Below are 24850 nucleotides of genomic sequence, written 5' to 3'. Positions count from 1 at the left end.
AAACATTGAGCTCCACCAAAGGGCTGTTGGAGCCTCAGTGCTGGATCCTGTGATTCATTTGGGTCTCTCTTTGATGTTCTGTTGGGATCTGCCCTCAGTGCTCTGGCAGAGGGATCCGAGCTGTGGCTGCCCCCCTGGAGGATGGAGGTGGGAAGGAATTTGGCACAACCTTCCTCTCTGCACCTCAAAAATGTGGCTTAGAGATCTCCCAGTGGGGCCTGGGCCTGAGTCTGTTCAGCTCCTCTGATAAGGAACCAAGGGAAGAAGGTTTGGTGGGAAATCTGGTTGCTTTTCATCTTCCTCCACACCCAGAGCCAAAGCTCCTCCTGATGTGGTTCCCATGAGACCGGTGGTGTTGCTCCCAGGATGGTGGGCTTGGTGGGCTTGGTGGGCACTGCCCAGGCAAGAGGTGCCAAAAGGCCTCCAAAGTGCTGCTGTGACTTGATGTGCAAGAGCAGAGAAGCTGCTGGACAAAAACTTGCCCCCCCTGTTGTCCTGCAGGTCCCAGAGATGGACATTTAGAAGGTCTTTTAGTTGTAAAAGCCTGGAGCTCTTCTTTGGGGGTCAGTTGTGTTTTTCCCAGGGCTGGGCAGGTTTGGCAGCTGGGCAGGGATGTCTGAGGGCTCAGACCCCACTCCCTCTTCCTCCTGAGTGGGCTGTGGGTGATCTTTGGAGCCAGGGAATTGAGGCTGACTGGGATGACTCTCAACTCCCTGTTTCAATTGCTTGGGCAAAGCCTGCCCTCCCTCACCACTCTGCATTGCAGGGGGGCATTTCTGGCTGTGGGGTGGGGTGGGGTGGGGTGGGGTGGGCTGTGGGATCAAGGATCATTCCTGGATGTGGGATATGGTGGACAGGGGATTGAGGATCATTCCTGACTGTGGGATCTGATGAGCAGGGGATTGAGGAGCATTCCTGGATGTGGGATTTGATGAGCAGGAGGGGATTGAGGATCATTCCTGGATGTGGGATTTGATGAGCAGGGGATTGAGGATCATTCCTGGTTATGGGATTTGATGAGCAGGGGACTGAGGATCGTTCCTGGATGTGGGATACGGTGAGCAGGGGATTGAGGATCGTTCCTGGATGTGGGATTTGGTGGGCAGAGGATTGAGGATCATTCCTGGATGTGGGATTTGATGAGCAGGGGATTGAGGATCATTCCTGACTGTGGGATATGGTGGGCAGGGGATTGAGGATCATTCCTGGATGTGGGATATGGTGAGCAGGAGACTGAGGATCATTCCTGACTGTGGGATTTGGTGAGCAGGGGATTGAGGATCATTCCTGGATGTGGGATATGGTGGGCAGGGGATTGAGGATCATTCCTGGTTGTGGGATATGGTGAGCAGGAGGGGATCGAGGATCATTCCTGGATGTGGGATATGGTGGGCAGAGGACTGAGGATCATTCCTGGATGTGGGATATGGTGAGCAGGGGATTGAGGATCATTCCTGAATGTGGGATTTGATGAGCAGGGGACTGAGGATCATTCCTGGATGGGGGATTTGATGAGCAGGGGACTGAGGATCATTCCTGGATGTGGGATATGGTGGGCAGGGGATTGAGGATCATTCCTGGATGTGGGATTTGATGAGCAGGGGATTGAGGAGCATTTCTGTCTGTGGGATTTGATGAACAGGAGGGGACTGAGGATGATTTTGGGTTGTGGGATCTGATTAGCAGAGGACTGAGGATCATTCCTGACTGTGGGATACAGTGAGCAGGAGATTGAGGATCATTCCTGGATGTGGGATATGGTGAGCAGGAGGGGATCGAGGATCATTCCTGGATGTGGGATTTGGTGAGCAGGGGACTGAGGATCATTCCTGGATGTGGGATTTGATGAGCAGGGGATTGAGGATCATTCCTGGATGTGGGATTTGATGAACAGAGGACTGAGGATCATTCCTGGATGTGGGATATGGTGGGCAGAGGACTGAGGATCATTCCTGGATGTGGGATATGGTGAGCAGGAGGGCATGAGGATCATTCCTGGATGTGGGATCTGATGAGCAGGGGATTGAGGATCATTCCTGGATGTGGGATTTGATGAACAGAGGACTGAGGATCATTCCTGACTGTGGGATATGGTGGGCAGGGGATTGAGGATCATTCCTGGATGTGGGATATGGTGGGCAGGAGACTGAGGATCATTCCTGGTTGTGGGATTTGGTGAGCAGGGGATTGAGGATCATTCCTGAATGTGGGATATGGTGGGCAGGGGATTGAGGATCATTCCTGGATGTGGGATATGGTGGGCAGAGGACTGAGGATCATTCCTGGATGGGGGATATGGTGGGCAGAGGACTGAGGATCATTCCTGGATGTGGGATATGGTGGGCAGAGGACTGAGGATCATTCCTGGATGTGGGATATGTTGGACAGAGGACTGAGGATCATTCCTGGATGTGGGATACGGTGAGCAGGAGGGGATGAGGATCATTCCTGGATGGGGGATTTGATGAGCAGGGTCTTGAGGATCATTCCTGGATGTGGGATTTGATGAGCAGGGGATTGAGGAGCATTCCTGGATGTGGGATTTGATGAGCAGAGGACTGAGGATCATTCCTGGATGTGGGATATGGTGGACAGGGGATTGAGGATCATTCCTGGATGTGGGATCTGATGAGCAGGAGGGGATTGAGGATCATTCCTGGTTGTGGGATATGGTGAGCAGGAGATCAAGGATCATTCCTGGTTGTGGGATATGGTGGGCAGGAGACTGAGGATCATTACTGGATGTGGGATTTGGTGAGCAGGGGATTGAGGATCATTCCTGGTTATGGGATTTGATGAGCAGGAGGGGATTGAGGATCATTCCTGGATGTGGGATATGGTGGGCAGGGGATTGAGGATCATTCCTGGATGTGGGATTTGATGAGCAGAGGACTGAGGATCATTCCTGGATGTGGGATTTGGTGAGCAGGGGACTGAGGATCATTCCTGGTTATGGGATTTAATGAACAGGAGACTGAGGATCATTCCTGGTTGTGGGATATGGTGGGCAGGGGATTGAGGATCATTCCTGGATGTGGGATATGGTGGGCAGAGGACTGAGGATCATTCCTGGATGGGGGATACGGTGAGCAGGAGGGGATGAGGATCATTCCTGGATGTGGGATTTGATGAGCAGGGTCTTGAGGATCATTCCTGGATGTGGGATATGGTGAGCAGGAGACTGAGGATCATTCCTGGTTGTGGGATTTGGTGAGCAGGGGATTGAGGATCATTCCTGAATGTGGGATTTGGTGGGCAGGGGATTGAGGATCATTCCTGGATGTGGGATATGGTGAGCAGGAGGGGATTGAGGATCATTCCTGAATGTGGGATTTGGTGGGCAGGGGATTGAGGATCATTCCTGGTTATGGGATTTGATGAACAGGAGGGGATTGAGGATCATTCCTGGTTGTGGGATTTGATGAGCAGGAGACTGAGGATGATTCCTGGTTGTGGGATATGGTGAGCAGGGGATTGAGGATCATTCCTGGATGTGGGATTTGATGAAAAGAGGACTGAGGATCATTCCTGGATGTGGGATTTGATGAGCAGGGGACTGAGGATGATTCCTGGTTGTGGGATTTGATGAGCAGGAGACTGAGGATGATTCCTGGTTGTGGGATATGGTGAGCAGGGGATTGAGGATCATTCCTGGATGTGGGATTTGATGAAAAGAGGACTGAGGATCATTCCTGGATGTGGGATATGGTGAGCAGGGGACTGAGGATCATTTCTGTCTGCAGGATGTAGGATCTGGGATTGTGTCTCTGGTCAGGAAAAAAACCTTGTTGGGATGGTGGAAGGTGAAGTGACCAAAGCTGTGGAAGATCCTGCTGTGGAGCTGGGTGGATTTAGGGTTGAACCCTACAACAAAAATGCCAAGTGCTCCAGTAAACTCCTCTGGGACCTTCTTTCAGACCTGTTAGTCCCATGTGACAGACTCTTCATTCATCAGGAGTCTCACAGAATCCCAGACTGTTCTGAGCTGGAAAGGACCCACAAGGACCATCGAGTCCAACCCTTGAGTCAATGGCCCACACAGGGGATTGAACCCACGACCTTGGCATTGTTACAGCCAAGTTTTAACCAGCTGAGCTGATCTCAGGGTCTGCAACCCATCCCAGGGGATTTCTCTGCCCCTCAGTGCTGTGGGGTGCACAGCAAATGTTCTTCCCTCTGTGCCACTGTGGGGGGTGGCATTGCCCCTGCCAGAGCCCACTGCAGTCCAGAGATGGTGCCCAGCCCGAGGCTGTGCCCCAGCCCCTCCTGCTTGGCTTCCTCCAGCTGTGCCATCAGCCCCATCCTGCCTCTGGAATGCCAGGGGCTGCCCGGGCAGGCTGCTCCTCTCTCCTGGTGCTTATCCTCAAACACTCCCCTGGCATTGCTGCTCCTGGCACCTCCAATGCTTTTTGCACCCAAGAGGCTTGGCATGGGCTCTTTTGCCTGTGTTTTTGCCTTCTCAGTTTGTTTTCTTCTGCTTTGAACTCCCTCTTGTGCCTGTGGTGTCTCTGAAAGCCTCTTCCCAAGGGGGTGGAACGTGTTTTTGCCTTCTCAGTTTGTTTTCTTCTGCTTTGAACTCCCTCTTGTGCCTGTGGTATCTATGAAAGCCTCTTCCCAAGGGGGTGGAACATCCCAGCTCCTTAACTGGGGCTGCCTGTGGGGTGTGCCAGGAGCCACCAACCTGCCTTTGCAATTTCCTTCACTCTCCAGTGCTCAAGTTCAGGTTTGTAGCAAATCCTGACTCCTACAGCAAAGGAATGAAGAGCCACAGAATGTCCTGAGCTGGAAGGGACCCACAAGGCTCACTGAGGGGGTTGGAGGCATCTCCTTGGACACTCAGGGAGCTCCTGACATTCCTCTTTATTTGTTCTCTTTATTCCCCAAGACTTTGAGCTTTCAGCTCCCTCTGCACTGCCCAGACCTGCCCAGGACAGCAGGGAGTGACATTCCAAGTGTTTCATTTAAAGCTCTTCAAAGCAGTTGTGAAAGTGCCCCTGAAGTGCAGCAGCTCTGCAGGGACCTCCCCTCCCTCCCTCCCTGTCTTTGGATTCCTCACTTCCCTCCTTTCCATGGAAATGCCCTGTTTGAAACTGCTGAACTCCCCATCAAAGGTGCCTTCCTGTGGATCTTGAGGTCCCAATTCCCTGGTTTTCTCGGGAATGCTGGTGTGGGAATGCAGGGATGGAGGCAGGTGTGGCTCCCAAACTGGTCTCTGCTGCTCCCCACAAACCCAGCAGCCTCTCCCTTCCCAGGTTTGGAAATGATTCCACTCAGAAATCCAGAATCATGGAATTGAGCTCAGGAGCCCTGTGAGTTCCATGACTGAGGTGATCCCACAGTGTGGATAACACCGAGAATCCCTTTTGTTGGGCACACCTGGCACCCCACCATGGGCACAGTGGCACCCACAGGGCAGGGAAGGCAGAGCCTCAGGGAAACCTGAGAAAGGTGGGGTGGAACTCCAGCAAAGCTGGTAGAATTATGTGGGATTTGTAGCAGTTCCACCCCACTTCTCTCCAGTTTCTCTGAGGCTCTGCTGTCCCTGCCCTGTGGGTGCCTCTGGGTGTCACTGTGCCCACGGTGGGGTGCCAGGTGTGCCCCCAAAAAAGGGATTCTTGGTGTTATCCACAATGTGGGATCACCTCAGTCATGGAACTCACAGGGCCCCTGACCTCAATTTCATGATTCTGGATTTCTGAGTGGAATCATTTCCAAACCTGGGAAGGCAGAGGCCGCTGGGTTTGTGGGGAGCAGCAGAGACCAGTTTGGGAGCCACACCTGCCTCCATCCCTGCATTCCCACACCAGCATTCCCGAGAAAACCAGGGAATTGGGACCCCAAGAGCCACAGGAAGACACCTTTGATGGGGGAATGCAGGGATGGAGGCAGGTGTGGCTCCCAAACTGGTCTCTGCTGCTCCCCACAAACCCAGCGGCCTCTCCCTTCCCAGGTTTGGAAATGATTCCACTCAGAAATCCAGAATCATGGAATTGAGGTCACGAGCCCTGTGAGTTCCATGACTGAGGTGATCCCACGGTGTGGATAACACCGAGAATCCCTTTTGTTGGGCACACCTGGCACCCCACCATGGGCACAGTGATACCCAGAGGCACCCACAGTGCAGGGAAGGCAGAGCCTCAGGGAAACCTGAGAAAGGTGGGGTGGAACTGCTACAAATCCCACATAATTCTACCAGCTTTGCTGGAGTTACCCTGGCATCCCTCATCCCTCCACCCACAGCTGCCTCCCAGAGGGGCAAACCCCGCTCCAGGTGCCCTGGAGAGCCGCATCCCCCCGCAGCCCTGTGCCCCCCGTGCCCGGGGTGAGGGACAGAGCTGCCCTCGGGGCGCCGCAGCCATTGGGTGCTATTTTACTCCGGCCCTTTGGGCAGCTGTCGCTGCTCATTAACCCGGGACCGCCGGGGCCAGCCCGGGCTGCGGGCGAGGAGGAGGAGGAGGAGGAGGAGGAGGAGGAGGCAGCGCCGGGAGGTCCCAGGTACGGCTCTGCGGGGCTTTAAACCCTTCCAGCCGCCCGTGGGCACAGCCCGTGGGCACAGCCCGTGGGCACAGCCCCCCGTGGGCCGTGGGCAATCGGGGGCCGCGGGGCAGGTCCCGGCGCTGCCGCGGGTGAGCGCAGGGGCAGCGGGCACGGCCGGGCGCTATTTTGGGAAGTCTCTTTGATGTGAGTCAGCGGTGAGAGGCACCCGCAGGAGCCCGGGCAGGAACAGCCCCTGTGGCACCAGAGCAGAGCTGGGCGGTTGGTGAGTTGGCTGCGATTTTGGGCGGATCTGTGTGAGGAGAGTGGAGGGAGAGAGGGATGGAGGGTCGGGCAGGTGTGTGGGAGGGTCCCTGAGCCGAGGGCTGAGCTGGACTGGGGGCTGTGGGGGAGCAGCAGAATGTCCCTGGCATTGGTGGCAACCCCTGGCATAGGTGGCCATCGCTGGCATTGGTGGCCATCCCTGGCACTGGTGGCCATCTCTGGCATTGGTGGCCATCCCTGTACTGGTGGCCGTCCCTGGCATTGGTGGCTGTCCCTGGCATTGGTGGCCATCTCTGGCATTGCTTGACACACCTGGCATTAGTGGCCATCCCTGGCATTGGTGGCTGTCTCTGGCATTGGTGGCTGTCCCTGGCACTGGTGGCTGTCCCTGGCATTGGTGGCCATTTCTGGCATTGGTGGCCATCTCTGGCATTGGTGGCCATCCCTGTACTAGGGGCCGTCCCTGGCATTGGTGGCTGTCCCTGGCATTGGTGGCCACCTCTGGCATTGGTGACCATCCCTGGCATTGGTGGCTGTCCCTGGCATTGGTGGCCATCCCTGTCATTGGTGGCTGTCCCTGTCATTGGTGGCCATCCCTGGCATTGGTGGCTGTCCCTGCACTGGTGGCCATCCCTGTACTGGTGGCCGTCCCTGGCATTGGTGGCCATCCCTGTCATTGGTGGCTGTCCCTGTCATTGGTGGCCATCCCTGGCATTGGTGGCTGTCCCTGCACTGGTGGCCATCCCTGTACTGGTGGCCGTCCCTGGCATTGGTGGCCACCTCTGTCATTGGTGACCATCCCTGGCATTGGTGGCTGTCCCTGGCATTGGTGGCCATCCCTGTCATTGGTGGCTGTCCCTGTCATTGGTGGCCATCCCTGGCATTGGTGGCTGTCCCTGCACTGGTGGCCATCCCTGTACTGGTGGCCGTCCCTGGCACTGGTGGCCATCCCTGGCATTGGTGGCCATCCCTGGCATTGGTGGCCGTCCCTGGCACTGGTGGCCACCCCTGGCATTGGTGGCCATCCCTGGCACTGGTGGCTGTCCCTGGCATTGCTTGACACACCTGGCATTGGTGGTCATCCCTGTACTGGTGACCGTCCCTGGCATTGGTGGCCATCCCTGGCATTGGTGGCCATCCCTGCATTGGTGGCCACCCCAGCATTGGTGGCCATCTGTAGCATTGGTGGCCATCCCTGGCATTGGTGGCCATCCCTGTACTAGTGGCCATCCCTGGCATTGGTGGCCTTCTCTGGCATTGGTGGCTGTCCCTGGCATTGGTGGCCATCCCTGTACTAGTGGCCGTCCCTGGCATTCATGGCCACCTCTGGCATTGGTGGCCACCCCTGGCATTGTTGGCCACCCCTGGCACTGGTGGTCACCCCTGGCATTGTTGGCCATCCCTGTACTGGTGCCCATCCCTGGCATTCATGGCCACCTCTGGCATTGGTGGCCATCTCTGGCATTGGTGGCCGTCCCTGGCATTGGTGGCTACTCCTGGCATTAGTGGCCATCCCTGGCATTGGTGGCCATCCCTGGCATTGGTGGCCACCCCTGTCACTGGTGGTCACCCCTGGCATTGGTGGCCATCCCTGCCCTGTGCCACCCGGACTGTGACTGTGTGGTTGGATCATCAGCCCCAGGAAGGCTGTTCCTGCAGGTGGCACCACCCTTGGTTGGTGACCAGGATCCTGCAGGGGCTGTAGAGCCCCCAAAAGCACCCACCTCCTGCCAGGGCAAGGAGGGGACACACCCAGACATGGATCTGGTCAGTTGGGACCCAGTTAATGCCAATGGGGCACGTGGCACCAGGAGGAGCAGTGCCTGCCCCCAGCCCTGGAGGCTGTTTGGGCTCCTCCATCCAGAGGAAACCCAAGGATGGAGATGTGGGAACAGCCTGGCACCCTGTGACAGGGCACTGGGCTCAGACAAAGGCTGGGCAGCCCAGCAGGGATGTGGTGGGACGGGCACTGCCACCTGCCTGGCGTTTGATCCCTTTGGGGTTTGTGAGAGTCCCTCCATGTGTCATGGCAGCAGGTCCTGGGGTGGTGTTGGAGGAACATCTGGGATGCCCTGAGGGCACCAACGAGCTGTCTGGATGGGCAGGGAGTGCTCAGAGGCAGCCAAGGAAGGGCAGAAGTGGTGCCTTGTCCTCCCATGGCTGTGCCAGCACTGCTGCCAAGGGGTGTGAGGCTCTGCAGGAGAGGGCCCAGCCTGGCACAGATGGCTCTTTGTGGTGGTCTGAAACCACAGGGTGAACCTCGGGCATCAAGAGGTACCCGTGTGGCACCAGCTCCATGGGAACATCAGCCATGGCCAGGGAGAAGAGGAGCCAAAGCTCGTGCCCTCCTCAGTCTCCCTCTCACCCATCCATGGTCTAAACCAGTGGCAGTGGCTGTGGAGCTCAGAAATATGATGGCAAACACTCTTGGAGGAGAAGTTCTGCATCCTGGAGCTTTCCCTGGGGCTGGGAAGCTCCTGTAGCCACCAGGGGAGTGCTGAGGAAGCTCCTTCCCTCCCCAGCAGTGAGAAGACCAGACCCACCATCACTTAAACAAACCCAAAGACTTTTTATTTCCTTTTGGAAGGTCTTTCAGACCACAGACCCTTGGACAAGTTTCCTCTTATTTACCTGATTTGCTTCCAGTGTTGAGTCTCAGTTTCATCCTGAGAACTGGTACTTTTTCTCAGTGTTCCACAAGGGGAAAATCAACTAAATCCAGCCCAAAGGGGGCAAAAAATTCTTCCTTCTGGTGAGGGCTTGGCAGGATGTGGCACCAGATCCCAGCAGAGCGAAGGTTGGACCTGGAGATGCCAAGAAGGCTGAGGCCACGGGGTGATGGGACCTTGTTGGTGCCTCCTGTCCCCTCAGGGCAGAGAACCCCCCAAACCCTGAGGAGCCCAACTGGCTCCTGAGCCCTTCTGTGTGTCCAAGCCCTGGAGACCCTCCAGTTTTTTGTCCCACTCCACAGCTGGGAAAAGACCCACAAGTCATCCCTGAGCTCTTGGGTGGCTTGAGGTCTTCCTTAAGTTCTCTTTGCACAAGGGTGCTTGGAACTTCTCCTGGTCTCCACCCTCCAGACATGTTTTCAGCCTCTCCATGGGCTGCTCATCCCCCTGTGTGCCTTGGCAGGGGGGGCACTGCCCCCTTGGCTGCAGCTCCTCTGGGATACCCAGGATTTGGTGCTCACAGTGCCAGTCCCGACTGGTGCTGCAGTTGCACCCAAACCTCACCAGCTGCTGCCTCGATGGGTGGGAGGCCTTTTTGGGAGGCTTTTTCTTGAGTTGTGCCTCCTCTCTCTCTCCACAGGTCACCTGGCAGCACTAACAGGGCAAACATGGCCATGGTGTGCCCTCTCTGCTGGCCAGGGGGTGGCACCGAGGGCTCCACACCCCCCCCCCAGCCCCTGGGCATTCCCACCTCCCCCAATTTATTCCTTTGTGCTTGTCTTCACCAGGTGCCAACGCTCCGGAGAGCAGCGACAGCGAGAGCAGTGGAGCCCATGTGAGTGCTCAGCACCGGGGGTGAGGGTGCCAGGGGGCACCCCCGTGCCAGGGCAGGGCGGGAGGCCGGGCAGGGGCTGTCCCATGGCAGCATTCCAGCCGGGAATGCTCTGCGGGGTGTGCAGCACGTCCCTCCCGGGGGAGCCGAAGCTCCGTCAGCTGTTGCTGTCACTGATCTGTGCCGGGGGCAGCTCTGGGTACCCCTGGCACCACCCGGGACCCAGCGCGGCCACCAAACCAGCCCTTAATGTGGCTCCATCCCCTCCCAGACACCGACCCTGCCCATGCGTGTGCCCAGGATCCTGGATTCTGGATCCCGGATCCCACCCGGGGGATACCACAGCCCAAACTCAGCCCCGGGGGCCTCTCCGGGGTGGGGATCCCTCAGGCACAGCCCGGGGGGGCACAGGCAGGAGCCCACCCGTGTGTGCCAGGGCTCTGAATCCCCTCAGCAGACACAGCGCAACCCAGTTTGGGTGTCAGCGCTGCTGAGGGGGCACACACAGGGCCTGGTGACAGCGGGGTCGGTGCCACGCGGGGCTGGGGCACCATCAGCTCAGCCCCGGGGCACGGAGAGGGTTGGCAGGGTGGGCAGGGGGAGGGTGGGCAGGGTGGGCAGGGGGAGCACGGGAAAGGTGGGCAGAGGGAGCAGAGGAGGCAGGAGGAGGGGGGGCAGGGTGGGCAGGGGGAGGGGGGGCAGGAAGGGCAGGGGGGCACGGGGTCTCTCCACGGCTGCTCTGAGCCCCCCGACCCGCCCCGAGCCCCCCCAGCCCACCCGAGCCCCCGACCCGCAGGGACTAAGGAGGCGAGTCCGGTGTGGTGTGCGAGCAGGACCTGGACGAGCCGAGCTGAGCCGAGCAGAGCTGAGCCGAGCCGAGCCGAGCTGAGTCAAGCCAAGCCAAGCCGAGCCGAGCTGAACTAAGCCGAGCCGAGCCGAGCTGAGTTAAACCGAGCCGAGCCAAGCCGAGCTGAACTAAGGCGAGCCGAGCCCAGCCCAGCCCAGCCCAGCCCAGCCCAGCCCAGCCCAGCTGAGCTGAACTAAGCCGAGCCGAGCCGAGCCGAGCTGAGCTGAACTAAGCCGAGCCGAGCCGAGCCGAGCATGCCAGAGCCAGCGGCGCTCGGCGGGGACAGGAAAGCGGCGGAGAGGAAGCGCGTGGAGAAGGTGGGAGCCAAGGGCAGCACCGCTGGGCCTCCAGGTAGGTGTGGGGGGCGCCCCTCGTGCCCCAGGGTGGTCACAGGGGCACAACCCCGAGGCCCCAACCAGAGCTCAGTCCGGGAGGGCACAGAGAGGTGACAGGAGGAGCTCTGCTCTCCACAGTGCCCTGGGAGCTCAGTGATGGGGAGATGGGGCTTCTCAGCCACCCACCAAACCCTCCACTCCTCCTGCTCCTCCTGCTCCTCCTGCTCCTCTCCACCCTGCCCAGATTTGCTGCTGGAGGGGGAACCACAGACAGAGATTTTCCCAGCTTGACCCCCGCGATTTTCTAATGCCATCGTGGGCCAAACCCCTCGGACTCAACCCCTTGTGACACTTTTCCCAACTCCTGCAGTGCCAACACCTGGCAGTAACAGGGCAGGCAGCTCTTGTCCCTGTCCCTCTCTCTGTCCCTGTCCCTGCCCCTTCCCCTGTCCCTGCCCCTCTCCCTGTACCTCCCCCTGTCTCTGTCCCTGTCCCTACCCCTCTCCCTGTCCCTGTCCCTGCCCCTGCCCCTCTCCAGGATGGGCAGTGCAGGAGGATGTTTCAGAGCCCTTTCCCTCCCCCAGCTCGGAGCCCTTTGCCCCTTCCCAGCTGCCCCAGCGACCCTGTTTCCCTCGGGGGTCGCCAATGATCCTGTTTCCTTTGGGGGTCCCCAGTGACTGACTCTGTTTCTCTCGAGGGTTCCCAGTGACTGTTTCCCTCGGGGGTCCCCAATGATCCTGTTTCCTTTGGGGGTCCCCAGTGACTGACTCTGTTTCTCTCGAGGGTTCCCAGTGACTGTTTCCCTCGGGGGTCCCCAGTGATCCTGTTTCCTTTAGGGGTCCCCAGTGACCCTGTTTCCCTTGGGGGTCCCTTGGGAGTTCCCTCAGAGGTCCCCAGTGACTCTGATTCCCTTGGGGGTCCCTTGGGGGTTCCCTAGAGTGTCCCCAGTGACTGACTGTTTCCCTCGGGGGTCCCCAGTGACTGTTTCCCTTGGGGGTTCCCTCGGGGGTCCCCAGTGACCCTGTTTCCCTTGGGGGTCCCTCGGGGGTTCCCTCGGGGGTCCCCAGTGACTGACTTTGATTCCCTCGGGGGTCGCCAGTGACTGTTTCCCTTGGGAGTCCCTGGGGGTTCCCTCGGGGGTCCCCAGTGACTCTGATTCCCTTGGGGGTCCCTTGGGGGTTCCCTCGGGGGTCCCCAGTGACTGACTCTCTTTCCCTCGGGGGTCCCCAGTGACTGTTTCCCTTGGGGGTCCCTGGGGGTTTCCTCGGGGGTCCCCAGTGACTGACTGTTTCCCTCGGGGGTCCCCAGTGACCCTGTTTCCTTTGGGGGTCCCTTGGGGGTTCCCTCGGGGGTCCCCAGTGACTCTGTTTCTCTCAGGGGTCCCCAGTGACTGTTTCCCCTGGGAGTCCCTGGGGGTTCCCTCGGGGGTCCCCAGTGACTCTGTTTCTCTCAGGGGTCCCCAGTGACTGTTTCCCTCGGGGGTCCCTGGGGTTTCCCTCGGGGGTCCCTGGGGGTTCCCTCGGGGGTCCCCAGTGACTGACTCTCTTTCCCTCGGGGGTCCCCAGTGCCCCGGAGCCTCCCAGTGCAGAGCAAGGCCGACCCCCCCAGCCTGGACCCCTCGGAGGAGCCGCTGCTCTGGGAGGGGCTCACCCTCAACAAGTGCATCGTGGTGGCCTCGCTGGTGGCCCTGCTCAGTGTCACCTTCCAGGTGCTCCAAGGTGAGCTGGGAGCTGGGGGGAGGGGACAGGGTGGCCAGGCCCTGCTGCCACCCCCTCCCTGCTCTGCCCTCCTCTCTTCCAGCTCCGTGTTCCAAGGAGGGCATCGCCCGTGCCCGGCAGGACCCTCCACCTCCACCTCCCCTGCCCGGTGGGTTCAGAGCTCCGTGTTGTCCCAACCCCTGGACCCATCCTGAGATGGGACCACCCCCAGGGTGGGGTGGCCCTGGGGCCCCATGGTGGGACGTGCCACCCAAACAGCCTGTGCTGAGCGTGGCCTGTCCCTGTCCCCCCCAGAGGTGCTCAGCCCCAAGGAGCAGGAGGTCCCCGAGGTGGTGACTGCCCCTCCTGCCCCACCGGAGAGCAGCTCCTTGGGGGGTGATGAAGATGAGGATGATGAAGATGACGATGACAGCGAAGCTGACAACAACCTGGTACGGGCCCAGGGTGGCATCTCCCAGAGGGGGGAAGAATCTTGTCCCAGCCCCCTTGGCTGTGTCACCAGGCCCTGTCCCCTCTGTCCCCACACAGGCAGAGCCCTGGATCTTCAAGAAGTGGTTTGGCCGCGCAATGCCAGAGGATGAGGACAAGGATGAGGATGTGGACAAGGATGAAGAACCCACAGATGTCCCTGAGGTGCCACCAGCTGTGCCAGAGGTGAAGAAGAGCCAGGAGAAGAAGGTGGAAAAGAAGGTGGAGAAGGAGGAAGATGAGGAAAAGGAGGAGAAGGAGGAAGAGGAGGAAGATAAGGAGGAGGAGGAAGAAAAGGAGGAGGAGGAAGAAAAGGAGGAGGAGGAGGAAGAGGAAGAGGAGCAGGAGGAAGAGGAGGAGAAGGAGGAGAAGAAGGAGAAGAAGAAAAAGGAGAAGAAGGAGGAGAAGAAGGTCCGGGAAGGCCGTGCCACCCAAGCAGGGCGGAGCAGCCAGAGGGAGGCACGAGCCAAGGACAGGACACCTGGGGACAAGCCTGGCAGAGGCCCCAGGACTGCCAGGGACATAGAGCAGCAGCCCCAGAAGAAGCAGGAGAGGGAGAGGAGGGAGAGGAAGGAGAGGAAGGAGAGGAAGGAGAACCGGCGGGAGCAGGATGGGCCCAGGAAGGGCCGTCCCGGCAGGGCCGATGGTGGCCACGAGAGCCCCAGGAGGGACTGGAAGCAGCAGAAGGGCAGGAAACCCTGGGAAGCAGCTCCAGGCAGGGACAGCAGGTCCAGGGAGGGCAAGAGGCGTGACTGAGGCTGGGCAGGCCCAGGGGCTCTGTGATGCCAGATCCAGGGGCATCCAGGGGGGTCCAGGGGCATCCAGGGGGTCCAGGGGCATCCAACCCTGCCACTGCCCCCAGCAAGGGCACCCCCAGCTCCTGCCTGTTCTCCAGAGACATCCCTGGGCCAACAGCATGGGCAGCACCCCAGGATCCCTGAGCAGCAGCACAGCAGCCTGGCATGAGCCTCCCCACGGACTTTGGGCCCCCCTGGATCAAATGGCCAAAGGCGACCTGAAAGGACCCAGGGAAGGAGCTTCTCCTTGGGCTTCGTGTTACTCCTCCCTCCATCCTCACCCGAGTCTCCCTGCAGGGCATTCCCACCCCCTCGGGGCAGCACAGGGGCCTCCCACTGACCCCAGTGACCACACTCTGCCTCCACACTGTGCAGCTCTTCAGTTAATGGTTCTATTCAAAGCAAAGCAAGAGGGAAGAATGTTCTGGGTTACAGAACCAGAGGGACGTCGGGCACAGACCCCCCCGACCTCACTCAGTGCCATCGCTGAGGGTGGCACAAAACGTGCAGGTGACAGAACCAGGTTGGAGCCCCTCACTGGGGATCCCTTCAGGCCTCTTTCAGGAAGGAAACACAAGTGCAATGTCCCACAGCACTGGAGCCAGTGCAGGAGACATTCACAGCCCCGACCCACGGAGGGTTTCGGTGTTTGCAGAATCAATAGAGGTTGAAATAAACTATTTTCATTTTTAAAAAGGTGTTCGACTGGATGTTTGAAAACAAAAGAAAGAAAAAAAGAAAAAATAAGAGAAGCCCTTGGCCCTGGCTGTGTGTGTGTGTTTTCTGTGCCCCCAGAGCCTTTGTCCCTTGTTGTGTTTTCTGTGCCCCCAGAGCCCTCATCCCTGGTTGTGTTTGTTTTCTGTGCCCCCCAGAGCCTTTGTCCCTTGTTGTGTTTTCTGTGCCCCCCAGAACCCTCATCCCTGGTTGTGTGTGTTTTCTGTGCCCCCCAGAGCCCTCATCCCTTGTTGTGTGTGTTTTCTGTGCCCCCCAGAACCCTCATCCCTGGCTGTGTGTGTGTTGTCTGTGCCCCCCAGAGCCCTTGTCTTGGTTGTGTTTGTTTTCTGTGCCCCCCAGAGCCTTTGTCCCTTGTTGTGTGTGTTTTCTGTGCCCCCCAGAACCCTCATCCCTTGTTGTGTGTGTTTTCTGTGCCCCCCAGAGCCCTCATCCCTGGCTGTGTGTGTGTTTTCTGTGCCCCCCAGAGCCCTTCCCTTGTTGTGTGTGTTTTCTGTGCCCCCCAGAGCCCTTGTCCCTTGGTGTGTGTGTTTTCTGTGCCCCCCAGAGCCCTTGTCCCTTGGTGTGTGTGTTTTCTGTGCCCCCCAGAGCCCTTGTCCCTTGTTGTGTGTGTTTTCTGTGCCCCCCAGAGCCCTCATCCCTGGCTCTGTGTGTGTTTTCTGTGCCCCCCAGAGCCCTTGTCTTGGTTGTGTGTGTGTTTTCTGTGCCCCCCAGACCTGAGGGGCTCAGGGCTAACCCAGATCCCTGCGGGGCTGCCAGTGGGTACCAACCTCTGGCCGTGGCTCCACCAGCCCCGTGGGGACACTGCAAAGCCCAAGGGCTGTTCCCAGCCAGGACAAGCCCAGGAGCTGCTGCTTCCCCAGGGCTGGGCTCGGCTGGAAAGCTGATCCGGTGCCTGACGCAGGTGCTCTGGCAGCGTTTGCTGCCGCTCCCATTAATGGTGAGAGCAGCCCCGGGGGTGTAACGGGATCGCTCCTTGCCCTCCCTCGGGCGCGGGGTCAGGGCACGGTGACACGGGCGTGACCTGCCTGGCAGCTCCAAGCCGCGGCCAGCGGGTCCCCACACCCCACAGGGATGTCCCCAGAAGGGATATCCCCACAGCCCCGCAGGGATGTCCCCACAGGGATGTCCCCACAGCCCCGCAGGGATGTCCCCACAGCCCCACAGGGATGTCCCCACAGCCCCGCAGGGATGGCCCCACAGGGATGTCCCCACAGCCCCACGGGGATGTCCCCACAGGGATGTTCCCACAGACCCGCAGGGATGTTCCCGCAGGGATGTCCCCACAGCCCCGCAGGGATGTCCCCACAGCCCCACGGGGATGTCCCCACAGGGATGTCCCCACAGCCCCACGGGGATGTTCCCACAGCCCCGCAGGGATGTCCCCACAGGGATGTCCCCACAGCCCCACAGGGATGTCCCCGCAGGGATGTCCCCACAGGGATGTCCCCACAGTCCCACAGGGATGTCCCCGCAGCCCCACGGGGATGTCCCCACAGGGATGTCCCCACAGCCCCACGGGGATGTTCCCACAGCCCCGCAGGGATGTCCCCACAGGGATGTCCCCACAGCCCCACAGGGATGTCCCCGCAGGGATGTCCCCACAGGGATGTCCCCACAGTCCCACAGGGATGTCCCCACAGCCCCACAGGGATGTTCCCGCAGGGATGTCCCGACAGTCCCGCAGGGATGTTCCCACAGCCCCGCAGGGATGTCCCCACAGCTCCACGGGGATGTCCCCACAGGGATGTCCCCACAGCCCCGCAGGGATGTCCCCACAGCCCCACGGGGATGTTCCCACAGACCCGCAGGGACGTCCCCACAGGGATGTCCCCACAGCCCCGCAGGGATGTCCCCACAGCCCCACAGGGATGTCCCCACAGCCCCGCAGGGATGTCCCCACGGGGATGTCCCCACAGCCCCGCAGGGATGTCCCCACAGCCCCACGGGGATGTTTCCACAGCTCCACGGGGATGTCCCCACAGGGATGTCCCCACAGCCCCGCAGGGATGTCCCCACAGCCCCACGGGGATGTCCCCACAGCCCCGCAGGGATGTCCCCACAGCCCCACAGGGATGTCCCCACAGCCCCGCAGGGATGTCCCCACAGCCCCACGGGGATGTTCCCACAGACCCGCAGGGATGTCCCCACGGGGATGTCCCCACAGCCCCGCAGGGATGTTACCGCAGGGATGTTCCCGCAGGGATATCCCCGCAGGGATGTCCCCAGGGAAAGGTCTCCGCGAGGGGGTTTGGCCTCTTGCTCTGCTGTCACAGCTGGAGTCGCGTGGCCAGCAGGGGACTAATGTCGCTGCAGGCGACAATAACGGGTACTTCACACATCAGTGTGATGATCAAGAAGTCCGTTTATTATGTGCTCTTACATTGTTTATATACAGAGATATCTTTTTTGACGTGCCCCTTAATTATCGGTGACAAGCATCAAGCACCGCGCCTAAAGCTGCAACATGATTGGTTAAAACTCATTTAACGTCGTTCTCCTTATCAAGCTCTTCAACCTGTCTTAATGACCACCAGATTTTTAATCAGTTGTCCTTGATAACAACTATAATTAAAGTCCACATCCTTCCTTCCTTGAGCACAGCCTTGACCCCAGCTGTGTTCTCTCTGCTTCTGTCTACTTTGTACTTTAATAAGCCCATCTATGGCTACAGAGCTGTGTCTTGTCTACTTCTGTCTGCTTTGTACCTTGATAAGCTCGTCTATAGCAGCTTCCAGCCAAAATGCGTCTACAGACTAATGACGGGCAGGGAAACGGCCAGAGGATGCTGCGAGGCTCGGAGGAAGCTACACCTGCCCTTCCCAGCCGCTACAGGGGCAGAAAGTGAGGGATAAATAAGCACAGTCCTGGCTGGATCTGCCAAGCTTTGCCCTCCCACCACGGCCCCGCAGCCCAAACCCCTCCTCGGGCACCTCGGGCATTTCCAGAGTCAGGAGTGCGGAGCAGCCCCCAGGGACGGGCAGGGACCGAACCCAGAACCAGAGCGATGCAAACCGCGGGGAAAGGTCCCGCCTCGAGCAGAACCAGCTCCAGCTGCGAGGCCGAACCGGGAGCGGGGGCTGGACGGGGGCGAGCCGGGAGGACCCTCACCGGCACCCACACTCCTTTGCCACCATGTTGGGGAAATTGCGGATCTCCATCCCGTCGGCCGTGAGGCTGATGATGAGCTGGTCGGAGTAGCTGACGGGCACGCAGCAGGGAGGGCGCTGGAGGGGCGAGCCCCGCTCCTGCACGCCCAGCAGCATCACCGTGTGCGCGTAGTAGCTGGACACGCGGGTGGACAGCGGCAGCTTGCAGGGCCCCTCGCAGTTGTTGGCCGCGTACTCGGCGGGCATGACGATGAACTCGCGGTCGCGCAGGTCGATGGTGAGCTCCTGGAGGCGGCAGTAGGGCCGGGGCCGAGCGCTGCGGTGCTGCCGCTGCACCTTCCTGCGCTCCTGCCAGCGCGCCCGCACCGACTGCAGCGCCTTCAGCAGCAGCAGCGTGTGCAGCTTCCTGGAGCCCCCGGCGCCCTCCCCGGGCTCCCCCTCCCCGGCCTCGCCCTCCGCCTCGCCCCGCGGGTAGTAGCAGAAGCTCAGGAGCTGCTGGAAAAGCGCCGTGTTGGCTTGGAAATCCGGGATGTCCCGCAGCTCCTGGATGAGCCCCCGCAGCTTGGCCGTGAGCAGCTCCAGCACGGGGCCCTCCGGCTGCCAGTGGCCCAGGTGCTGCTCCAGCACGGCCCCGCTGTCCTGCCGGAACAGCAGCAGCGACGGCTCCTCCGACTGCACCAGCCGCTCCAGCGTTGCCTCCTCCGACAGGTTGAGCACCTGGTGAGGGAGGGTCTCCATGGCCCGGAAGTCCAGCCGGTGGTGGGAGCCGGGCTGGGGGGGCGGCTCGCTGGAGTTGCTCAGGACCTGCCGGATGAACCGGGTCAGGATTCCCAGGAAGTGGCTGCTGCTCCCGGGCGCTGGGGATGAAGTGTTGGCCTGGCCCGGGGCCGTGGGGGTCGGCAACTGCTCGGTCCCGGCCTGGGCTGGGCTGCAAGGAGAACACAGGGAGGGTCACAGCGGCCTCCCGACCCCCGTGTCGTGCCCCACATCCCCCTCGGCCCACCCTGTCTCCAAATCCCTGAGTTCTCCCATTCCTATGGCCACGGACCTGAGCGGCGGGTACGGAGCCGTGTCCACCATCCCAAGAGCAGAGAGGTAGGAGGAAGGAGCCAGAGCCTCCTCCTCCTCCTCCTCCTGCCATGCCTTGGCCAGCAGTAGCAGCACCGGGGTCATCCTGGTGAAACACTTGTCATCGGAGCCGAAAAGGAGCTTCTGGACCTCCGTGGAGGGCAGGGGGGCACCTGGTGGGAAGAAGAGTGGTGGGAACGGTGGTCTGGGATCTCCTGCATGTCCCCATTACCCCTCGTGGGCTTCAGAGGACCCCAAACGCCCAGGCGGGGACGCGAGGGCGGGTCCCCCCGGCCGTACCTCCCTCGCCGCCGCCGATGGTCAGCGATGCCGAGAACCGGAGCTGCTCCGGGCCGCGGGTGACGGAGCCCGCGGCGACTCCCAGGACCAGGTACTGGGTGTCCTCCGACAGGCAGAGCCTCTGCGAGGGGGCAGAAGACACAGCAGAGCCGGGGCGTGGGGGACACATCACGGGGACACGCTCGCATGAGCCCCCGCGCAGGGTCACCCAGCCCACGGCGGCCCGGGGAGTCGCGACACGGGACACGGGGACACCGGGAGTTTGTCCCCGAACCCAGAGCTGCTCCGGGAGGTGAGGGGTGTGCGGAGCCCGCGGGACCCCCGGGGCGGGCAAAGAGAACCGGGGCATGGGGGGACCGCGACCCCCAGACGGCGCTGAGCACCCCGGGCAGCCCCTCCGGCCCCGCGGGAGGTGGGAACGGGGTAAGAGCTTCATCTGCAGGCACGGCCCGGCTGGGGGGAGGGAGAGACCGGGCGGGAATGCTGGGAGGGGATGGTGAACGCACTGGGAAGGGACGGCGAAGGGACTGGGAGGGGACGGTGAACGCATTGAGGGGACGTGGCAAAGGGACTGGGAGGGGGATGGCAAAGGAACCGCGAGATGATGCCAAAGGTGCTGGGAGAGAACGGCAAAGGGACTGTGAGGAGCAAAGGAGCTGCAGAGGGTGGCAAAGAGGCTGGGAGGGGATCAGGAAGGGACTGGGAGAGGATGGCAAAAGAACTGTAAAGGAGTAAAGGAGCTGGAGGGGATGGCAAAGGAGCTGGAGGGGATGGCAAAGGAGCTGGAGGGGATGGTGAATGGCCTGGTAGAGGATCACGATGGGACTGGGAAGGGATGGTGAGTGGACTGGGAGAGGATGGCAAAGGGACTGGGAGAGGATGGCAAAGGGACTGGGAGGAGATGGCAACTGGACTGGGAGGAGTGGAAAAGGGACTGGGAGGAGCAAAGGAGCTGCAGGGGGTGGCAAAGGGGCTGTGAGGAGATGGTGAACGGATCGGAGGGGATGGTGAAGGGGTTGTTGAGAGGGTGTCAAAGGGACTGGGAGAGAATGTAAAAGATACTGGGAGAGAATGGCAAAGTGACTGGAAGGGGGTGGCAAAGGAACTGGAAGGGGGTGGCAAAGGTGCTGGGCAGCAGAGCCGGGACATTCCCTCCCCAATCCCACCCAGGCCCGCACCCCCAGACCCACCTGGTCCTGCACCAGCCCCGGACCGGTGACCAGCAGCTCCTGCGGGCGCCCGGAGCCCTCGGGCCGGCCCAGGTAGAAGAGCATCACGGCCACCTGCGGCTCGCCCAGCGCCCGGCCCAGCTCCGCCTGGAAAACCAGCTGGAACCGCAGCTCCACCTGCGCCTCCCACTGCACTGGAACGGGGGATATGCGGGGTCAGTCCCCCCAGCCCCGAGGGGCTCCCGGGCGGGTGGGGGGCGAGGAGGGGGCTTGGAGGCTGAGCCCCGTCCCCACGGGGGCCTGAGCACCCGGGACAGGAGCCCACAGGGAGGAGGGACACGCAAATCCCTGTCCCTGGACCCAGGGGGTGGCAGGGGGCAAACCCCTCATCAGGAGAGCAGGGGGCAAACCCCACACCGGGGCAAACCCGCACCGGGAGGGCAGGGGGCAAACCCCACACTGGGGCAAATCCCGCATCCGGGGGACAGAGGGCAAACCCGCACCCGGAGGGCAGGGGGCAAACCCCGCACGGGGGCAAACCCCACACCCGGAGGGGAGGGGGCAAACCCCACGCCGGGGCAAACCCCACACCCGGAGGGCAGGGGGCAAATCCCGCACCCGGAGGGCAGAAGGCAAATCCCACACCGGGGCAAACCCCACACCCGGAGGGCAGGGGGCAAACCCGCACCCGGAGGGCAGAGGCCAAACCCCACACCAGGGCAAACCCGCACCGGGAGGGCAGGGGGCAAACCCCACACTGGGGCAAACCCGCACCGGGAGGGCAGGGGGCAAACCCCACACTGGGGCAAATCTCGCACCCGGGGGACAGAGGGCAAACCCCACACTGGGGCAAATCTCGCACCCGGGGGACAGAGGGCAAACCCCACACCGGGGCAAACCCCGCACCCGGCGAGCAGGGGGCAAACCCCACACCCGGAGGGCAGGGGGCAAATCCCGCACTGGGAGGGCAGGGGGCAAACCCCACACCGGGGCAAACCCCACACCCGGCGAGCAGGGGCCGCCTCCCCCCAGAGCTGCTCTGCCACATCCTCGCGAGGATTTCCCCCGTGGAAATCTGGCCAGTGGCTCGGGGACATTGTGGCCACTGCCCTGGGAACAGCCACTCCCTCACGGACACACTGCGGGGTTCGGCTGAAAATCCAAAAGGCGGGAGGGCAGGAAGAGATTTCAGGCAGAGAGAAACACCCCCGGGTCTTGCTACGGGTTCAAACAGCAGGTTGTGCTCCTGTTCCAGGGCCGGGCCGGGCCCGGGGAATGCGCCGCTGGTTTTCCCGTCAGGCCGAGGCAGCAGGAGCAGCCCAGGAGCCCGGAGTTGGAGATCAGCACAGAGGCAACAGCCGGGTCCGACCCGCCCCTCTTCTCAGAGTTGGGTTGAGATCAAACCCACATCATTTTAAGGCAGAAAGTGAGAGCAGAGCAGAAACCACCGGGAATGTGACACCTGAGCTTTGCTCACAGGTGCCCTGTTGAGCACACCCACCATCCCTGCTGAAGCTCCTCAAAAATGTACCCAGAAAGATGAAGTGCCAATTTCTGAGCCATTTTTAAGAAGTTTTGGCAGTGACATGTTTGTGCTTTATTATAAAAAGAACCCAATCACCCAAATGAATTAATCTGCCTTTAAATCTCTGATTTAGGGCCACCAAACGGCATCCCCACGCCGAGCTCTGCGTCCTCCCCCTCTCCACTCGGGATGTCCCACCAACCTTCTTCCAGATGCAGGACGAGGAATCGCTGCGGGCCGGGCTCCAGCACGTGGCGGTGGATGCGCTGCAGGGGATGGGCAGCAGCGCCCGCCTCTCCGGCCGGGCACAGCCCGAAGGTGCGCAGGGAACGGCCGTGCCAGCCGCGGTGCCGCCGCAGCGCTTTGATGAAGCCGCTCTCGTAGTGGGTGAGCACACCCACCACCTCCAGCTGCCGCGGGCTCAGCCCGTCCTGCTCCATCCTCACCCTGTACACGGGCCCTTCCAGCCCGCCCAGTGGCCAGGGGTGAGGGCTGGAGAGGGCCCACCCATCCTCAGGCAGGCAGCGGGCCCCGGGCTCGGGCTCGGGGAGGAGGCGAGTCGCCCTCCTGGGTCTGCCCGTCCTCGCCGTTCCCTGTGAACTCGCGTTTTCCCTCCTCGTGCCCTCCGCTCCCGGCTCCTCGGGCAGGCTCAGGGAATGGCGCTGCCCCTTCCTCGGCAGCGCTGCCGAGCGGAGCAGCAGCAGCAGCAGCAGCACCAGGCACAGCACCCCCAGAACAGCTCTCATGGTGCCACCGCAGCTATCCCAGCCCCGGGAGCTGCTCTGCATCCCCAGCGCTCTGCAGGGAGGGAGGACTCGTCCTTTTAACCACGGGTGGCCTTGAGTGGCCGAGGCACAACACACCTCCCCTGAGCAGCCCTGGGGCTGTCGCGCTCCAGGGAGGATGCACAGGAGGTTTTTTTGTTCTATTTTTGGGTTTGCAGCTCGTTTTGGAAACGTGCAAAAATGAAAAGCTGTTTCTCCCGCTCGTGGGGATGCACGGCCTTGACTTGGGATGTTTTCTAAAGGAGGATGGATGTCTGGACTGGGATGGGATCCTCGTGGGGACTGGCACGTACTATCCCACCAGCACCAGGAGAGGGGAATGGGCCAGACTGGGAGGAGGGGGACAGAGACAGATAATGGACAGAAACTTAAGTAAATGCATGGAAAGCATTCCCTGTCCTGGCTGGAAAACCTCCCCCTCGGCTGGTACCTCACTCCCTGCAGCTCAAAGAGGCCAGGCTTCAGCCTGGGAAGGGGAATTAGGAGGGACAGCAGCAGCCTGAGGGCTTGGAACACTTAATAATTCCCTTAGAAAGTGTCACACACACATTATTTTCCCTCCATGAGATGCCAGTACTCACTGTGACAGTTGGAATTGCCAGAGCCACCTGCCCAATCCACCCTGCAAACCTGTCCCTCACCTAAGGAATCTTCTTGGGCAAGGGGGAATGTCCCCACAAAAAAGTTCCAGACCCTTCTCTGGGTTTCCAGCACTCAGTGTGGATTTCAGGATCCAGATCCAGCCCATCAGAAAGGGATGGTGCATCCAGACTGAGGGGCACAGACACCACGGAGCTGGAGGGCTGAGATCCCTCAGGAGCTCACTAAGGACATGGAGATGCTCCAGGGCTGGAGTCCCCTCTGCTCTGGGACAGGCTGGGAGAGCTGGGGGGGATCACCTGGAGGAGAGAAGGATCCAGGGAGACCTGAGAGCCCCTTCCAGGGCCTAAAGGGGCTCCAGGAGAGCTGGAGAGGGACTTGGGACAAGGGATGGAGGGACAGGACACAGGGAATGGCTTCAAATGGACAGAGAGGAGCTTCAGATGGAATATTAGGAAGAAATTCTTCCCTGGGAGGGTGGGCAGGCCCTGGCACAGGTGGCCAGAGAAGCTGTGGCTGCCCCATCCCTGGAAGTGTCCCAGGCCAGGTTGGACAGGGCTTGGAGCAACCTGGAGAGTGGGAGGTGTCCCTGCCCATGGCATGGGTGGGACTGGATGGGATTTAAGGTCCCTCTCAACCCAAACCAGTCTGGGATTCCATGACTGAGTGGGACCATCTCAGCCCAGCAGCAGATGAAGACACTGATTCCTCCCTCAAGGAGCTGCAGGGCCCTCATGGCCCCTCACATAACCCAGGCACTGGTCAGGACCCCCAGCCATGTCCTCACCCAGAGCACCCCAGTGACACCCCAGTAACCTCCCAGTGACAGCCCAGTTCAGTGACAGGAACCTGGGTAGGGCCAGAGCAATGTCAGAACTTCTGCTGCTTTTTAATGGGGACCAAATGATGGCTTGAAGGAAACATTTGGTATAAATAAACATCCAGAGAACTAAAACCTCATCCAAACAGGGCTGTCACTGGGAGGCCACACAATAAAATCCTGTGGCAGCAGGTGCTTCACTGTGGTACAGCCATTTAATGAATTATAATAATTAACTAAGATTTAGCATCAGTAATAGGAGCCTTTCTGTGTCCTCCCTCAATGAATGAACTCAGTGAAGGGTTTCTGCTGAATC

The 24850-nt window shown here is 60.6% G+C and overlaps 2 protein-coding genes across 2 annotated transcripts; one reads left to right on the top strand and one right to left on the bottom strand.

Moving 5' to 3' along the window:
* The first annotated feature begins 11361 nt into the window (after nt 1–11361).
* On the top strand, nt 11362–14384 carry JSRP1 (junctional sarcoplasmic reticulum protein 1). Its single transcript, XM_071577825.1, has 6 exons — nt 11362–11458; nt 13008–13160; nt 13243–13308; nt 13455–13591; nt 13689–13850; nt 13974–14384. Exons 1-6 carry the CDS (start codon nt 11362–11364, stop codon nt 14382–14384), a joined length of 1026 nt encoding a protein of 341 aa, XP_071433926.1.
* A 3880-nt stretch (nt 14385–18264) lies between these two features.
* AMH (anti-Mullerian hormone) lies at nt 18265–23075 on the bottom strand. The gene is made up of 5 exons (XM_071578047.1): nt 22532–23075; nt 20826–20998; nt 19636–19756; nt 19316–19508; nt 18265–19195 (listed from the first exon to the last, which is right to left on the bottom strand). Exons 1-5 carry the CDS (start codon nt 23073–23075, stop codon nt 18265–18267), a joined length of 1962 nt encoding a protein of 653 aa, XP_071434148.1.
* Between the last annotated feature and the right edge of the window lie 1775 nt (nt 23076–24850).

Source organism: Pithys albifrons, chromosome 27 (genome assembly GCF_047495875.1).
Source record: "Pithys albifrons albifrons isolate INPA30051 chromosome 27, PitAlb_v1, whole genome shotgun sequence".
In the NCBI taxonomy this organism is placed as follows: Eukaryota; Metazoa; Chordata; class Aves; order Passeriformes; family Thamnophilidae; genus Pithys; species Pithys albifrons.
This window is presented reverse-complemented; position numbering and strand designations above follow the sequence as displayed.

Excerpts from the sequence above, each read along its gene's own strand:
- AMH (XM_071578047.1), bottom strand. The coding sequence starts at position 23,075 with ATGAGAGCTGTTCTGGGGGTGCTGTGCCTGGTGCTGCTGCTGCTGCTG. Across the intron at positions 20,999-22,531 it reads CGTCCTGCATCTGGAAGAAG|TGCAGTGGGAGGCGCAGGTG; the intron begins GTTGGTGGGACA and ends CCCCCGTTCCAG. Across the intron at positions 19,509-19,635 it reads CATCGGCGGCGGCGAGGGAG|GTGCCCCCCTGCCCTCCACG; the intron begins GTACGGCCGGGG and ends TCTTCCCACCAG.
- JSRP1 (XM_071577825.1), top strand. The coding sequence starts at position 11,362 with ATGCCAGAGCCAGCGGCGCTCGGCGGGGACAGGAAAGCGGCGGAGAGG. Across the intron at positions 11,459-13,007 it reads CAGCACCGCTGGGCCTCCAG|TGCCCCGGAGCCTCCCAGTG; the intron begins GTAGGTGTGGGG and ends GGGGGTCCCCAG. Across the intron at positions 13,851-13,973 it reads AGAAGAAGGTGGAAAAGAAG|GAGGAAGAGGAGGAGAAGGA; the intron begins GTGGAGAAGGAG and ends GAAGAGGAGCAG.